Source organism: Hyperolius riggenbachi, chromosome 7 (genome assembly GCF_040937935.1).
Source record: "Hyperolius riggenbachi isolate aHypRig1 chromosome 7, aHypRig1.pri, whole genome shotgun sequence".
Taxonomy (NCBI): Eukaryota; Metazoa; Chordata; class Amphibia; order Anura; family Hyperoliidae; genus Hyperolius; species Hyperolius riggenbachi.
This window is the reverse complement of record NC_090652.1, coordinates 80547824-80565033: the sequence shown is the minus strand read 5'-3', so window position 1 is coordinate 80565033 and position 17210 is coordinate 80547824. Positions and strand designations below refer to the sequence as shown.

The 17210-nt window shown below is 43.0% G+C and overlaps 1 protein-coding gene across 1 annotated transcript in view; it reads left to right on the top strand.

Moving 5' to 3' along the window:
- CHTF18 (chromosome transmission fidelity factor 18) overlaps nt 1-15248 on the top strand; it is a 144264-nt gene extending 129016 nt beyond the window's left edge. The window contains exons 20-22 of the mRNA XM_068244163.1: nt 4555-4698; nt 8146-8203; nt 13326-15248. Of these exons, the coding sequence (XP_068100264.1) occupies nt 4555-4698; nt 8146-8203; nt 13326-13459 (336 nt within the window). The 3' untranslated portion in view covers nt 13460-15248. The remainder of the gene's footprint in view (nt 1-4554; nt 4699-8145; nt 8204-13325) is intronic.
- Nucleotides 15249-17210: the final 1962 nt, after the last annotated feature.

The following is a 17210-nucleotide window of genomic DNA, read 5'->3' as shown; positions in this document are numbered from 1 at the left end:
TGTGATGATACACAGATGAGGGTGGAACTAGACAGGCTAAACTCTCTAAATACATAGGCTATCAATCCTAAAGCATTCCCGCATGCGGAAATGCTGAAAACAGCTGACTTTACCGACCACATAGCAAAATATCTATTCATAGATTTCCGCATTAAAAGCTGACATTCCCGAGCAGAGCGATAAATTACCGCCTTGTGCGGTGATTATCGTAACAAATGTAACGAAATTTCAATTCATAAAGATTAGCGCAAGCGGTATGTGGACGGGGATTACCGCTCCCTTGGAAGTAGCGATAACCATGCAGAATACATTTAAGCTAATGGAGACAGACCTCCCAAGCAGCAGCAGTGAGAGCAGCGCACGGAAGGACTCGGGCAGCTTCTCCTGTTACACCAGCCTAGAGCCAGCCTAGTGCGGGAAATCACTGCACTGCTATCGCAACTGGCAATATTTTTATGAATAAGCACACAGAAGTCTAAAGTACCGAAAGCGGTATTTTTCCGCATGGATTTTTGTTACCAAACTCACTTTTATGAATGATAGCCATAGTGTGAATTTCTCTGTTTTCCTTCTGCCCTGTGCAAGAGTTCAGAGCTGGAAAACATGTGATGCAGCTCTTTTTTTTTTTTTTTTCTTCCCTTTTTTTTGTGTTCTTTTCTAAGGTATCCAAAGGGATGTCACAGAGATGCAAATATTTACAAACTGATACAGGATCATGCAAATATTATGTAGCTTGACTGGGAGGGAAGGATTAACAGCAGTTGAATCCCCAAGTGAATAGCTCCAGGATAGCTGTAGTGTTAAGCTGCGCACCTTCTTATATTCCATGCATTTTTTTAAACCTACAGTATTTTTTTTTTTTCTGAAGAGACTTCTATTCACTCTGATGCCTTTAAACGTGTACTGTACCAGGAATTGTCTGTCCTTCTCAATCGCACCAGAACAAATGTCCAGCTCCTGTTTCACCAGTCCAGATTGTTTTCCATCCTAAAGGGGCCCATACACCTAACTATTTTCCCGCCGATATACAGCATATTCGATCACTGTGATCGAATCAGCTGTGAAATCGTTGCGCAAACGTTGACCGCTTTGCTGACCGAAAGCGATCGTTCCCATCGATTCCTGACGTTCCTGTCCGTGCGGAAGATTTTGCCCAATCGCCGGCGGGTTGGGAGTGCGTCGATAGCGGCGTTCGAATGTCCAACGACCGACGCAATACAGCGGCAATACATTACCTGTTCTGCCGGCGCGTGTCACCGCTGCTCCGTCTGAAATCGATTCACAATCTGTTTGCAGTGAAGGCAGCCATACAATCCCTCTCTGATCAGATTCGATCAGAGAGGGATCTATCTGTTGGTCGATCTGATGGCAAATCGACCTGTGTATGGCCACCTTAAGAAAGATAGACACTAGATTTGACTCTGGTCTGGACGTCATTTTGTGGACCTGTGGATCTGAACTCTTGCACAAGACAGAAGGAAAACCTAGAGAAATGCGCCCTGTATGTATTTAGAGAGTTTAGCCTGTTTAATATTTCCCCCCATCTGTGCCTAATCACAAGTGTAATTTGATCTCTCAACTGTGTCAGGTATCGCAAAAGTCCTTGGCAGAGCAGCTATGTTAACCCTATGTGTGCTTCCATGAAAGCAGGAAGCAGACACACTGCAAATTTATTGCAGAATTTGTATCAGCTCTAACAAAGAAATGTTTTTTTGCATTGCATCGCTCAGGTGGTTTTGTTAGTTTTTGCCCGCATATTGAAATAGTTTGCTCATATGGCTGTAAACCTAGAGCTAGCACTAGGCTAGCTAGTAAAGGTGTACCCACCCCACCCCCCCCCCCCCCCCCCCCCCGATCCTTGTTGTCCCCCGTTTATACATTACCCAGTCTGGGTCCAGCGATCGGCGCAGCCTCCGGCTCCGGTCTTCACTATGGGGAGGATCGCACATGACGTCGCCGGGGGGGGGGGGGGGGGGGGGTATCCGCCTAGTGCTAGCTAAAGGTTTTACAGCAATGTGAGCAAATTATTTCATTATGAGGCACTCCAGTGGCCAGAGAGCGTTATGCCCGACACAGTGTCAGAAATACCGCTAAGGAGGTAAAAGAGACAGTGAAGTGAAAAAAAATTGTGATATAATGAATTGGTTGTGTAGTACGGATAATTACTAGAGGATTAGTAGCAAATAAAATATTCTCATATTTTATTTTCATTTATATAGTGGGTTTTTTTTTTTTTGTTTTTTTTACAACATTGCATAATTCTCTAATATTTGCAGTTTACGCAAACCGCTGTCTTTCTGCTAAGTACAGCGCTGCGATCTGCAGCAGCACTGTACTGGGGACAGCCTTCTGACACAGTTGTTCCCCTGAGGCACAAGGGAGCGATCGGCTCTCATAGGGTGAAGCCTATGAGAGCTGATCGCCATGATTGGCTGGCTGGGGGGAGGGGTTTTAAAAGTAAAAATAAGGAAGTAAATAGTAAAAAAAAGGGGGGGGGGGGAATCGCTTGTGTGCTGTGTTGTGCGGCCCTGCAGCTTGGCCTTAAAGCTGCAGTGGCCAATTAAACAAAAAATAGCCTGGTCTTTAGGGGGATTTAGCACTGTGGTCCTGAAGTGGTTAAAGGTGGCTATGATGTAGCTTATCTTTCAGAGCAGAGAGGAAGTTCTGAGTTCAGGTCTGCTGTAATTCCTCTGTAGATGGCTAGTTGTGAACATGTTCTGGCAGACAGGTGAACCTATGAAATACAATATGACATTGGTTTGATTGGAGAGACCTGAAAAGTGACTGTTCTATTCTGTCCAGCTGCGCTTCTGTGGAGAGTGTTTATGGCTGAGCTGTGCAATAAAGTACATTGCTTAAACAAATCTGTAACGTGTTATTTGCACGTTACTTCCATCAGCCAGGGAGATGCAGGCATTGGATGAATGGAGATTTGCATAAAGGCATATTCTGCTTTGCTAGATAGTGAGTGTGGCTGATGTGTCACAAGCTACCGAACTCCGGCCTCTCTGCTCAATGTGAGACCCGTCCCTACTTACTTTGGCCATACACTGGATTGGCCATAGACTGTTCCACTGGATTGAAGAACTGTTGTGAAAACACAATTTAATAAAATTGCTTATTTTTTACAATATTCATTTATAGATTAGTCAGTATTTGTCCACCTTTCCTCTCCCCGATTTACCTTTTTAAATGTATCACTGGTGGTGACATCTTCCTGCCAGGTGATCTGTGTGGAATGTTCATTACTGAGAGTTCTATGCACAGAGGGAGATGCTGCTTGATTGGCAGTTGGAAAAAGCTGTTATTTCCCACAATTCAATGAGATTCTCAGACAGCTAACAGTCAGGGCCATGGTCATGACATCACACTGTGGGAGGGGCTTCACCACAATATCAGCCATACAGATTCCCCCTGATGATTTGTGAAAAGGTAAAGATTTCTCGTGGTAAAGGGGGCATCAGCTACTGATTGGGATGAAGTTCAATCTATGGCCTGCTCACACACTTATAGATTGTCACCAACTATCTATTCCTCTGAATCGCAATGATACCCCCTACAAAGTTTCAAACCCATTTCCACTCCACCCAAAACTAAAAGGCGTTAGCCTGCCTACTATTTTTCTAAGCTGTACACCACAGTTAGTAGCAGTGGAGTGATTTCTGCCCAAAGATGGAGCCAGCCAGGCTTACTCAATTTAAAGAAGAAAGTCTCTGAAACATTTCATGTTTCCCTGGTGCAGAATGGAGTCTGAGGCACCACTTTATACACACAGTTTTCTGTTCTGCACCAAGTCTGAAGAAAATATCACCCAGCTTTGAACGATTGCCTTTCCATCAATCTATTGCATTGCCTGATAAGTGGTATTTACCCTGCTTCAACGTTTTTGCTGTTAAGGTCAGTAAATGGTTAAAGTGGACCTGAACTCAGAACTCCTCTCTGCTCTAAAAGATACACAACAGCATAATAACCTTTAAACAAAAACATTTATTTGCTACAGCTGATACAAATCCTAAAATAAATCTGCAGTGTTTCTTCTCCCTGATTCATGGAAGCAGACATATTGTTTACAGCCTGTGCTTTCAAATGCGCTTATCTGCCATAGCAGTCATGTGACACAGGGGAGAGATCAAATTACAACTAGTGATTAGACACAAATGAGGGGAATTACACAGGCTAAACTCTCTAAATACATACAGGGTGCATGTCTCGTAAGTTTTCCTCCTGTCCTGTGCAAGAGTTCAGGTCCCCTTTAATGCTGTGTTCCCACCTGAGCTGAGAACTGACATATTTTTGTCTGTTCTCCGCTCATCGCATAACTGACTGATTTATAAAACAGGAACCATTCAGAGCCGTTCACACTTGAGCTGGCCGCACTTCTTTGCAGACAGCGATAATCCTGGGCAGGCGGATGTGTTCCCCAGTATAGCTACACTGTCTGCTCCCGCTGGCCCCACGTGATCCGGCTACAGATGGGAACAAATAAGGGTAAGTGTTATTGATGGCGTTACTAAAGACACTCTTATATCAGTAGATCTTCTTGTCTCTTGGCAGGATGCAGCCAATAAGGTAGAAGATCCTGCCCATGAGAAGACTGCAACCAATGAGAAGACAACCAAACCTGCTGCCAAACCTGGTTCATTAAACCACGAGCAGCGACTGGAGAATATAATGAAGAAAACGGCGTTTGAAGAAAAGGTAGGGCGGTCTTTTAGAAGTTTTTAAACTACTGAGATTGTTGGGCAGAAATAGAGACTTTTTGCAATGGATGAACCACATAAGTTCCTACTGCCTGCTGACGAACTACATTTCCCAGTGTTCCTCACACAGTCTTCCACCACTGTAAGACCCATTGGCCCGTATGCAATTCACTTTTTCTCTTGAGTTTTCTCCTTTAGCAAGAAAATACTTAAAGTGTACCTGAGATCAGCAAAAATAAAACTATTATATATACCTGGAGCTTCGTCCAGCCCCCTTCAGGCTGATCGGTTCTTCGCTGTCTTCCAATGCTGCCTGGATCTTACGCTAGGAGGTAATGTAGCCAGTCGGCGCAGTCTAGCCACGCACGCTCCCCTGTCGCAGTCCTGTGGCTGGGACCGTTCTGCACCTGTGTAGGCGCATAACTCTCGCAGCGGTGATGCACGCGGCCGCGTTTGCACAGACTGGCGGTATTACCAGTAGAGCCGACTGGCGTTGAAGACAGCGAGGACTCGATCAGCCTGAAGGGGGTCTGGAGGAAGCCCCAGGTATGTATACTGTATATTCTGGCGTATTAGACTACTTTTTAACCCTTGAAAATTTACTGGAAGGTCAGGGGTCATCTTATACACCGGGTGTCATTAATGCCGGGGGATACGCCCTATCCTTCTACCGCCTCTCAGATCTCGCTGCTGAGGATTGTAGTGAAGCGGCGCAGGTACACATGTGCGAGATCTGAGAGGCAGAGAAGGGGGTACATAGAATACAAGGGCGGGTCAGAAGGGTGAAAGAGGTGGGTTTTATGGGCGCAGTGCAATCTATTCCTCCATACCGCTCTGATAAACGGGTAGACAAGGTGAGCTGACCAATCTGTCAGGAACCGGCCCGCGGCACGCCTGCGTATACGGTTCCCGACTGCGGGTTTGACCAGATTAAGCGGGGAACAGCCTTATTTAAGCTACAAACAAGGCTGGAACCCTTCAAACACTTCCCACTGCCACCACTAGCGTTGCTAGACACGTCCCCTCCGCTGTCGAGGGCTAAACACGCAATCTGCGTTTTCGTATTTGGGTCAGCTTTGCGCTTAGGCCGAATACGAGAACGCCACGCACCCACCCACACACACACAGTACAGTTGTACAGTAACACAGCACAATCAGACAATGATTTGTAATGCAAGTTACACTGTCGTTCAGCAAAACCACTAACAGTCGTTCCGAACGATACTGTTAGACTTCCCACTCGGCTGTCGAGCGCAGAAGTGCCCCATACACACAATACAATTACAATTTTATATAGTAGTGTTGCTCAAGCATACAAATAGGCACGGACTTATACACAGCTACACTGCAGTCTCCTCTAGGCTATGAGTGTTAGTTTAGTACCGCAGAAGTCAAGCTTATTAAATAACGATTTAATATTCCATAAAAACATAGAACAATGCAGAAAATAATATATACAGAAGATGTACAAAAAACAAAGTTAAAAAGTTACAAGATAAAAGTTACAAAAATACACACACGGATATTTGCGTAAAAATAAAAATGGGGATTAAAAACTTTACCAACTTGAAGGTCTAAACGTTGTCGGCGGGAGCACGCCGCTTGTTCGACCGGAAGTCGAGATCCTCTCTAGCTATGCGCTATCTCCAAGAGAAGATACTTACTAGGTATCTGCCTCTGCTTTTTATACTCTGAAATGTCCCCTGGGGCATTTAATGTCCAGCCCCCAGGAACTAATGCAGTTTCCCCGTTTGTGACATCACCAAACGCTTGTCCTAATCTTTCCTGTGATATGCAAGCTTCAAAGGGTTCCTGTCTTAGCTTCTTGAAGGTTTCAGAATTCAATAGGTAAGATTGTATCCTACCAGACATCAAAAGGCTTCCTCCACATTATTTCCTTGGTTAAAGTGTATTTTAGCACATACATGAAAAGATTGCATTCTGGTTACAGGTAGTTTGCCTGTAATTGCCTGTAGGCAGACGCAGACAATTACACCTGGGGCAGCAGATCAAAGTGACTGCTAGTGGCCTAATGAGCCGCTTCCTTGCCTATTGAAGGTGACTGGTAACGAGGTTCCCTTTTGTCTGTCTATTGACACCCACACACAATCACATTAACAGTCCATGAAGCTAGCTGCCAATACCTTCAAGCCATACTGGCTGACATCCACCACTGAAAGATATGCAGCAGACATAAAAATGATAGAATATGTTTATGTATTCCTAACATCATCAGCACCCCAATATATCACCACACAATCCACTTAGGGAAAGGGTGAGTTGACCAATCCATCCAGTCAATCACCTATATTCTGTTACATACCGGGTACCACATACAATACAGCACCTCTCAAACTCTATATTTTAACTGGAAAAGTTTCTGTTCCCACTTTCCTTCCCCCTTCAGCCTCCCGAATATTCTCGTAAGCGATTCTGAACTGTGCAAGGGCAGCACCTGCACAGTGAAAGAAAGCTCTCATGCACAAGCACTTCCTTTCCTGCACACTCATGGTTCAGAATTTACGCATGTGCAGTTCTGAATTGCTTCGGCATGGCTGCAGACACTTACTCTGGGCTACTCAGTGGAGGGAGCCATTCAAATATGAAGAGGAATGGAAGGGACCCCGAAGACCTTGAGCTGCATGAGTGGGCTCAGGATGAAGTAATCAAGCCCACCATGGACTTAATTCATTTTTTTCCTTTTTTAGGGTTACCTTAAAGAGGAACTCCAGTGAAAATGTCATAAAGTGCTTCATTTTTACAATAATTATGTATTAACGATTTAGTCAGTGTTTGCCCATTGTAAAATCTTTTAAATCCCTGATTTACATTCTGACATTTATTACATGGTGACATTTTTACCGTTGGCAGATGATGCAGCTGCTGCATGCTTTTTTGGCAGTTGGAAACAGCTGTAAACAGCTATTTCCCACAATGCAGCAAGATTCACAGACAGGAAACTACCAAGAGTACCTACTTTTCTTGTTTCTTGTGGGAGGGGTTTCACCACAATATCAGCCATACAGCGCCCCCTGATGGTCCGTTTGTGAAAAGGAATAGATTTCTCATGTAAAAGGGGGTATCAGCTACTGATTGGGATAAAGTTCAATTCTTGGTCGGAGTTTCTCTTTTAAGTGGGCACTTTGATCAGTGGTGCTGTAGACAAGCTGTAGTGGGTGTTAATCCCAACAATCTTTGTCTAATATGGTCCTTTCCTTCAGTCTTGTTGAAAATTATCCACCTGCACTTACGCTGCACTAGACTAATGATGAGTCATTTCTTTGTGTAAACAATGGGAGTCAAATTACAGTAGTTTAAAGTGTATTTAAAAGTTTTTTACAATTATTTTACGCTCATTTAAACACCTGGCCACTTTTACTGTTATTTTTATAAATCGTAAAACAAGAATGTTAATCTCAGATCTTTATGTGTTTTCCTCCCACAGCCTGAAAGGGATTTCTTTGGCCGGCAGGTAGTAAAGAAGGTGGTGTCTACAGTAACAGGCAAGTGAATGATCTACTATTGTCCCCATAGATCTACAGATCACTGACCACTTCAGCCCGGGGTGTTATTATGTGGTTTTACCATGATCAGCCATACAGATCGCAACACCCCCCCCCCCCCCCCCCCCCTCAGATCTATTTAAGAAAAGGTAAAGATTTCTTGTGGTAAACTCTACAGCTGGTAAGACATGAGCAGGGCTGAAGGGCCCCATACACTAGTCTGTTTCAGCCAACCATCGATCGGAAATCGATTCTATCAAATCTATCGATTTGCGGCTGATCGAATGGTCCTATAATGCATTTAGATCAATTTACAATAGATTTCATTCTGAAATCTATTGGAAATCTGTTCCTAGTGTGTGGCGCATATCAGATAGATTCCTGTCAGATTCGACTTGACAGGTATCTGACAGAAATCTGATGGTCAAATCTGCTGCAAATCCTAAGTGTATGGCCACCTTTAGTGAATTGAAGCAACATTTTTGGGTACATTACCAAACTTTTAACACGTGAGGAAGTGAATTTGAAGAAAGTGTAAAATACCGAAAGAGATATTTTACCAACCTCATTTTATTTTTTTTTAAGCAGCCATTATTGAATTGACGTCATAGTGTCCTAGCTGAGACTTATACCTGGAACCACAGCACTGCGGGTCAGTAGTGCTATCACTACACTGCCCAGCTGGCTGCAGATTACTTGATAAATTACCAGCTCAAACAGCATGAAGAATGTGCTCAACCATAAATGGTAGAAGTAATAAGAATCGGTAATTTAAAAATGAAATCAATTCACCCGCTTGCCCTAAAGCAAGAAAAGTTCCTGGAACCGGAAACTGCTCTTTCGGCCCTCCTCCCTGTAGCAACAGAATGCGTTGCTTGGCTGTAGCACAGAGACGCAGCTCTATAAAGCTGGGAGCCAGAGCTGTTGTCCTTCGGGTGATTGTGTGTATGCGCCTTAAGTGGCTTTCATTTGTTAGCACAGCATCCACTTCTTGTGTCAGTAGAGTTGAGCTGTTAGGAGAGCCGATGGTCCCGGGGGCAGATGCGCTCCCTCATAGGCTATATGGTGAACACATCCACCTGCCTGGGATTATTGTGGGCTGCACAGCAGTGCGGTCTGCTCATTGCAACTGATCCCATGGATCTGATACAGCGTGACAAGTGCAAACGCCTCCTATTTATATAATAGTTCACAGTCCATCTAGCCATGAGCAGGGAGAGGACAACAAAAAAACTGCCCATTCTCTGCTCTTGTGGGAATACAGCAGAAGTGATGCACTTGTTATCAATCTGCTGGGTGGTCTTTTCCTGGCCAATCCTTAGTGTGGGTCCCTCAGGATGGCAGAGCGGCCTCCAGCCCAGCATTGATGCATCTGCAGTAAGTCAGAGCAGGCCTCTGCCATCATGTTTATTGCAGGACACAAGCCAGTGCTCTTCTGTGTACAGGCGAGGCCCAGTTATGGATGGCTATATTTGGATTGCTATGTTCCTCCATAGATTATGTCAGCAGATGGTTGGGGCAGATAAGGGACGCACTGCATGGAAAAAGATGACAAAATACATCGCTGATGACTGCAGGAGTGGGCTGCAGTGTACAATTACAGGCTCTTTACTTTATAGGCCGCAATTCTCTGCTCTGAATTATAGATGAGCCCTTCTCCATCAGCCTTCATCTCTTGCCTCATTACTTTATTTATATACGTTTAATTTGGCAGTCAGATGAGCCTCCTCTGCATGTAAAGATGGCCGTGGCTGCTGTTTGAAGTGTATTCTCCTGATGCTGCGTTTGCTGCATCTCTCCACAGGAAATCACACTGCTACCGCCAGTGTTTCATGCATAGGCCAGCTCTCTTAGCTTAGCAAATGGAACTATTTAATATCCGTCTAAATATTTTATCTAATACAAATTTCAAATGGTTTAAAACCTATTTCACCACTTTAAATATTTGTTGTAACGTTTTTTTTTAAACACAAATCTTAAACTGAAAAAGTCATTCTGGGGCACACATGGGTTATATATCAACAAAAGGATGAGAAACCTAATGTGTGCAGATGGTGCATATTAAAGAGACACTGAAGCAAAAAAAATTATAATGAATTGGTTGTGTAGTACGGATAATTACTAGAACATTTGTAGCAAAGAAAATACTCTCATATTTTTATTTTCAGTTAAATATTTTTTATAACATTGCATCATTCTGTAATATTTGCAATTTACAAACTACTCCGCATTCTAAATGATTTTACAAAGCAGGCTAGGGAACTATTGAACTGTTCTCTGCAGAAAAAAAACAATACAGTGCCAGGCGCTTGAGATAACAAGCTTCAAAAGACAGCGCTCTGTGTGACTTTGAAAGTCTTGGAGCTCAATGGCTCTTTTGCGGAGATAACTGGAGTTTCTTACCTCTTCCTGTACTGGAAACAATATTAGACTCCTATCTTTGTTACTAATGTTTTATTTCTTAGCTGTACTACACTTACAAATCATATCATAATTTTTTTTTTTGTTTTTCAGTGTCTCTTTAAGGCTTGGTTCACATATAAATCTGCGCATTTCCAGTCCTGTCAGTTATTCATCAGTCAGTTTTCTATCAGATTTACCTGACTGGACTGGAAATACATACATAAGTGATGCTATCTGTGAAAACTGACAAGACTGGAAACCTTTGTATGTGTGAACCCATCTTAATTTTACCAGGTTTATGCAATCAATGTAGCAAGTTAGGCAAATGGCTAACTTGCTTAATATATGCTGCACTCACATTGCCTATTCTACAAGTAAACTTAATGGACTTACAAGGCTAATAACAAAAAAAAGTGAAGTACCTGCATCATGTTTAAATGCACGGAGGACGCCATCCGTGCCCTCCATGCAGCTCCGCTGGGTCCCCGCAGTGCAATCGCCCCCCCCCCCCCCCCCCGCCACTCCCCGCAGTGCAATCGTCCCCCGTGCCGCTCCCGACCCCACAGCCCAGGCTCTCCTGCCTCTTGTAACATGGCGGTTGCGCAGCTCTAGGGCCTCCCCCCATCCACGCTACAGGCTGTCTCCTGTGCGTGGATGGAGGGGGGAGGCCCTAGAGCTGCGCAACCGCACTCACGGCCAGCTCCGGCGGCCATATTACAAGAGGCAGGAGAGCCTGACCCGGGCTTTGGGGACGGGAGCGGCACGGGGGGGGGGGGGGGGGGCGATTGCACTGCAGGGACCCGGCGGAACTGCACGGAGGGTGCATTTAAACATGATACAGGTACTTCACTTTTTTTTTGTTATTGGCCTCGTAAGTCATTTAAGTTTACTGGGTTTAAGCTATATCAATTGCTTAATGCACACCTGAAGTGACAGAAATATATAGGCTGACCTATTTATTTCCTTTTAAACAATACACATTGTCTGGCTGCCCTGCTGATCTGTTATCTTTGCCATAGACCCTGAAATAACATGCAGATCAGATGTCTAACTGGATTAGTCACATGCTTGAGCAGCAGTACTGCCAGGCAACTAGCATTGTTTGCTTGAAAGATAGAAAAAAAGGAGAAAAAAAAAAGGAAAAAAAAGTCCTACAGAGGCGCTCTGGCTCTATACTGACCCACATTCGTTTTCTCCTGTCTCAATTGCCTGATGAAGCGGGAGTTTTGCCCGTGAAACGCGTTGCACTGTATTTGGAGACTAATTTTTGAGAATATTTCTTGTATCATTTACGGCTGATTTTTAGCCTGGTCATTTATACTGAGGGAAGTGGATCCACCCACCCCCTCTTTTTTTAGACGGTTTCTAACCTATTTTATCCTGTTTTGGCGCCTCTATTAATTATTTTCATACAACTAGCATTGTTTAAAGGGAAAGAAATATAGCAACCACCCAATGCTTCTCAATTCAGGTCTCTTTAAACCTGACCACACTGCGTGCCAATCTCTGGACTGGTGCACACCAGAGCGGTTCTGGAGCGTTTTTTTAAAAACTCTTGCAGGGGGAAAACCGCTTGGCTAATGAAAGTGAATGGGATGGTGCCCACCAGAGTGGTTCGTTTTTTCTACAAACGCAAACTGGGGGGCTGCAGCATTTTTAGATTTCTGAGGTGTTTCTGCTAAAGTATAGGAAAGTGGAAAACCGCTCTGAAAAACGCTATAATCAGAGCGGTTTGCCAGGCGTTTTTGTTACAGTAGCTGTTCAGTAACAGCTTTACTGTAACAATATATGAAATCTGCTACACAAAAACGCTCCAAAAACACTAGGCATGTTTAGAAAACCTCTCTCCACGTGCCTAGAATAGCTCTGAGGCCTGAAACCCACAACAAAACACTATCACTAATCGCAATCGCTAGCATTTTGTATGAGAAGTTTTTAATAGATTTCATGAGCGTTTTAGGGAGCGATTTTTAGAAAGTGTAATCAATTTGTCAGCGGTTGTGTAGCGATTAACGTTTTAAAGTCTGATTGGTCCTTTCATTTATTTTTACGCCAGTGATTATATACTTTACATTGAAGCGCAAACGCTAACAAAATGCTGCATGTCCTGCGTTTGCGATTTTGGGAATCGCAAACGCTCCAGTGGAAGTTGGCACAACATTAGCTGAGTGTTATTGGAAGTCGCTAGCGTTTTCAAGCGCTCCCTAAATGCTCAGAAAAGCGCTCTTGTGGGTTCCAGCCCTGAAATCTGCTTCAAAAACCTCTAGCGTTTTGTGCACTGGCCCTTTTGAGGTATTGCAAATGCTGCCATTCAGCCAACCAGAACATGCTCACAGGCCAGCAAACCTAAGGACAGCCATGGCCTAACAGAAACCCTCACACCTACCCTTAAAGGGAACTGGTATTGTTTAAAAGGTTCCCTTTAATGTAGTCTTCTCCCCAGACGTCATTTAGGTTGGTGTAGTACAGTACCATCATGACTTATGGGGCCTTGTGGAAATGTTAGAGGCAACATTAGAAGGTGATACGATTCGACATGATGTTGAAAATATTCTGGGGAATGGGAGGAGTTATGTGAAAGGCCCCGATCCGCAGCTTACCTCACAAGTCTGCTGCTGGTGTTGAGTTGTGAATCTTTGTGCATACTTATATATCTTGAAGCCAGGAATTTTTCCTCCTTACCAGCCCTGCATAATTCAGCGTATGTTTATTTTCACAGCCAGTGTGAACCAGGAGGATTCGATAGAGAAGAAGATTGGAACAGCTGTGGGGAACAGCCATGTGTGGTTTCGCTTTAATGAAGGGGTCTCCAATGCCGTGAGGAGAAATGTCTACATTAAAGACTTAATGTGATTTTCTTTATACATTTTTGTAAAAAGTGTAATTTATTAGTTCTTTCACAAGATGGCATGGATTTGGTAACAGTTTGTGTTTTCACCTGGTCAGCACTCAGGAGACAGCGGTGAATGGGATGTTGGGTGATGCTGCTTACAAACCATGTAGCCACAATTCACCATCATCCGTACTGCTGCTGTCTGCTTCACAAGGAATTGCCCTTTGTCCTCCAGTAGCTATGTACAGTCAATGTTTCTGCCTGATATGTGCGCTACTTTCCAGGTAGATGCCAGCCTTTCATAACTTTATGCCTCGAAAGGTGGTCACTATGGTCCAAATTTTAGTGAAGAATGGTTCAAGATCAAAATCAGATTGGCAAAGAATGAAATCCATTGGTATTCCCAATTTACTACAAACTATTTTTAAAGGATACTAGATGCAAACATGCTAGAGAAATGGGAAGCTGGCGTATACTGTCACCTGTCCTGATGCCACCCATCTCTCCTTTCTGCATCATACCTAAATGACCCTTTGGCAACATCTTCTGGGTCGCTGGAGTTAGGCACCACTGCGCAGGCCATGCTGTGCGTATCTTACAGCGCATCTTTAGCCGAGAGCACGTTGTGCATGTTCATTCATGTGCAGTGTGCACTCTGTAGGAGGTTCACAACCTGGCCTTTGCAGTAGTGCCTGACTCCAACGACCCTGAGAAGGTTGACAAGGGCATTTAGGTATAATGCAGAGGCAGAAAGAACAGGGGGAGTGACAAGCATTAGGTGACAGTATATGCCTGGTTTGCTAGCATGATTCATATCTGGTATCCTTTAAAACAGTTCAGATGGCATTTTGTTCACTTGTGTTTTATAATTGGTTTTGATGGATAGGAAGTACAGATTGACAAATTGATGGTAAAATGTGTTATGACATATATCCAATAGCCTTTGTCTAATCACTCAAACAATTTCTCTCTAAAAATTGGATAGTTAGTGGCCACCTTTATTTAATCCATGGCTGAAGCCTATGTTTGCCATACAGGTAATACTCTCATACAGCAGTAAATGTAGGTGACAGACCTCAGTAACGCCAGGGAGAACATAAAAAGCATGGCTGAGGAAGAGGCACACAGGGATGAGACAGCTAATTTTGGCACCACCATATGAAATTACGGTCATAGTGGCACTGGCTCAAATTAGAAAAAAAAAGCTTAATTTGGCCGATGGCAATAGCCGATACACAAATTACGTCTCTCCCTAACAACAACTTGGAGGGGGAATAGCTATAATGCATCCTCAGACTTTCAGTATCTGCCTGGAAATTAACACTTGCGGTAGGCAGACAGAGGTTGTCTTTTTCCTGTCCATAGTGTTGCAACTTGTATGCAGCTTGCAATTAGGCTAAACAAATGCCATGGTTGGTTGTTTATATGCTCCTGCTACAAATTGCAAGACATTGGAGACAATCAAATGCATGCTTATTTCTGCAATCACAAGATATTCAGGCTTGCTGAGGTTACGTTGCAAAGCATGGTGAGAGTTAATGCCTCTATAGTCACATCAGCAGACAGTAGTTATTGGAGTCAGAAATCTGGAGGGTTGGATCATAAACAGCTGAAGCATCAGGGAATCCTTGTTAACATTTACAATTATTTTTTCCCAATAAAGGCAGACGTAACAGATACACATTTCATATGAGTTTTGTGTGTGGCTGGACCAAGTTGAAGCAGTTTCCTGAGCTGTTCACAGTACCATGAAAAAGTATTATTCTGGTTTTTGTATTTAGCTGCAATAAATATTTTTCATAAACTCTACTTTTCATGTATTACTTGAGTTCATAAAAAACATAATAGTTGTTTCCTACCTGTATCAGTTATGGTATACCTGGGCCAGGTTTCTTATAAAACCTGTTTGCAGTCTGGATCATTTCACACCATAGCAAGGAGTCTATTAAACGTTTAAAGAGAACTAGAGATGAAGCACCCTCTTGTATTTTACCTTATAGATCAGTGGGAACATGACAGTAAACACCTAATCTGCCCTTTGTTTCATTGTTCTCTGTTTAATCTGACTGTTATCACCTCTGATAAGAATCCCAGACTGAGCATTCAGTCTAGCTTTGCTATGGAAAGATTATAGCTGAGTCTATCTTCTCTGGTGTCTTTTCAAGCCTGCCCCCTTGTGGCTCTGCTATAATGACTCGGCTATAATTATTCCCGGCAAAGCCAGACTGAATGCTCAGTCCAGGATTCTTTCTTACTACAGCTGATAAGACACTTTTAGCAGTGAGGATGAAACAGAGGGCAGGGTAGGTGGTTTCTCTAATGTTCTTACTGATATATATGGTAAAATACACGAGGGTGCTTCGTCTCTGGTTCCCTTTAAAGGAAATCTGAGGTTAAAATAAACTTAGGCAGAACGCTGTCCAGAATATATGAGATAATAGCTTCCCGAGTATACCAGATCTCTCTTTCCTCCATACATGGGAGACTAACTTAGGTACATCTTTCGCCTCACATCAAAAAACTAGAATGTGCATTTTTGCCCACAAATCTACAAGAACTTTTGGCTTGCAGGAGATGAATTATAAAATACTAACTCAGTGGTATTTTACCCCATTTAAACTTAACAAAATTTATCCGGACACCTCTGATACCTGCTGGAGATGTGGCCAATCCATAGGCACGCTATTACACATTCTGGACCTGCCCCCTGCCTGCAGGTAACTGGAAAACCATAGAAAGATTAATAAAAGCTGTCACAGATAGAAGTACTCCATTTATTCCAGAGTTCTATCTCCTGCATCTCAACAGTTTGACCATGAAACAATATATATATATAAAAAAAAAAAACCGGTGATGCGCCATATACTAAATGCTGCGAAACGCCTAATAATGCGAAAGTGGAAACAGACAGTGGCACCAGGGATGGAAGAATTAGTAAAAGAAATCGATGAGACTATATGGAGGAGCTCTCCTATATCGCATTTGACAAGCATGAGATATATATAAAAAAAAAAAAAACCTGGTCTTTCTGGACATACTTCAGACATTCAGAAGACTTTATTAAGGTCCTCCAAGGCTGATGCGTTAACCAGATGACACAAAAGGGGGGGGGGGGGATTATGAACCTAACAAGTTTGGTATGGATAATCTGTAGTGATAGAAGAGTTTATTATGCCTTATTTAATGATATTTCAGGTACTTGATAAGCTATATGGTATCTGGCCATTGGAGAAATAGCTACTACCTATTCCACTAAATTACTGTTTAGATTTTCGAATTGGTTGTATGTGATAGATTTACCTGTATAATACGCTCCTGGAGAACTTCCTTATACATGTGCAATTTCTTACAGTATCTTGTTCATGACTTCTTTATAAATAAAGAATATATTAAAAAAAATAAACCTAGGGGCGCTAGTGTTTGGCAAAATGCTCAAACACTAGCGCTTTTGAAAGTGCTAGTGTAATGAAACCATATGAGGCTATTCTTACTTGGGTGATTTGTGCAAATCGCCCAAAATTGCGAAATGCAAACACGATGCCTGCACTATTTTCAGCAGATTTCCCAGTGATCGCGTTTCAATGCTATAGAAGCTTATGCAAAATGTTTGCGCTTTCAAGTGTGAATGAGCCATCATGATATAATTAATTGTATGTGTAGTACAGCTTAGAAATAGAACATTAGTAGCAGAGAAGAGAGTCTCATTTTATTTTCATTACCAGTTAAGAAACTTCAGTTATTTGTGCAAAAGAGGTTCTCTGAGCTCTTCAA